Consider the following 867-nt stretch of genomic DNA (forward strand, 5'->3'; position numbering starts at 1 on the left):
CTCAGGCTTTGCTGTGAAGCCTCGGGCCTAGCCCCTCAGGCTTTGGGGTGAAGCCTCGGGCCTAGCCCCTCAGGCTTTGGGTGTACCTGGTCCGATCTGGTGAAACACTGAGGTTTTGTAGAAAATAAACAGACCGAGACGGGTGAGCAGTTGATAGAGTTTATTGTGAATTGCGAGCCTGAGGTATCGGTGACGTAGGGGTAGGGGTAGGGGGGGGTCGGGGTGGGGGAAGGTACTAGGCCGGATGTTGCTGTGATTTATACTGCGTTAGCCACTCAGCGTCTGTCTGCGCCAGGATCGGGGACAGCGAACCAGAATAAATACCAACCGAGGGGCCTTCAAACGTGGGCCGAGGGCCTTGGGCCTAGGGCTGGTCGGGGGTTGGGGGCAATACCCAGGGCACTGGCCCAGACGTCTAGCCCTTCCCCCACCCCCAGCCCTGACTCAGACATATAGCCCCATCCCTGTCCTGAGCCAGACGTCTAGCCCTTCCACCACCCCACGACCCAGACGTCACCGATACCTCAGGCTCGCAATCCACAACCCTGATCCAGACCCAGACGTCTAGCCGAAGAGCTTGGTGAAGCAGGGATGGCAGTAAGGTTTATCGTTCTGTTCCTTGAAGGTGCCTTTGTTGAGCTGTTTCAGGCAGAAGGCACAGACAAAGTGTTTGGGGTGGAAGCGGACCCCCATGGCAGTGATACAGCGCCCGGTGATGGGTTTCTCACACGCCGAGCACAGGGACCCCCTCTTCCGGTGGTAGTGCACCTCGCAGAACGGCTGGCCCTCAAACTCAAAAAAACTCCCGTTCACAAACGGGGTGTAGCAGTCCTGGAACGGAGAGAGAGAGAGGGGGGTGTTAGCGAG

At 58.5% G+C, this 867-nt stretch overlaps 1 protein-coding gene across 1 annotated transcript in view; it reads right to left on the reverse strand.

Annotated features, from left to right (window-relative positions):
- Positions 1-145: 145 nt before the first annotated feature.
- The window catches only part of LOC125488244 (paxillin-like), an 8,253-nt gene continuing 7,531 nt past the window's right edge, over positions 146-867 (reverse strand). Inside the window, exon 8 of the mRNA XM_048621180.1 lies at positions 146-831. Coding sequence (XP_048477137.1) covers positions 565-831 — 267 coding nt within the window. The 3' untranslated portion in view covers positions 146-564. The remainder of the gene's footprint in view (positions 832-867) is intronic.

This window comes from Rhincodon typus, unplaced genomic scaffold, assembly GCF_021869965.1.
Source record: "Rhincodon typus isolate 14 unplaced genomic scaffold, sRhiTyp1.1 hic_rhity00000083, whole genome shotgun sequence".
Taxonomy (NCBI): domain Eukaryota; kingdom Metazoa; phylum Chordata; class Chondrichthyes; order Orectolobiformes; family Rhincodontidae; genus Rhincodon; species Rhincodon typus.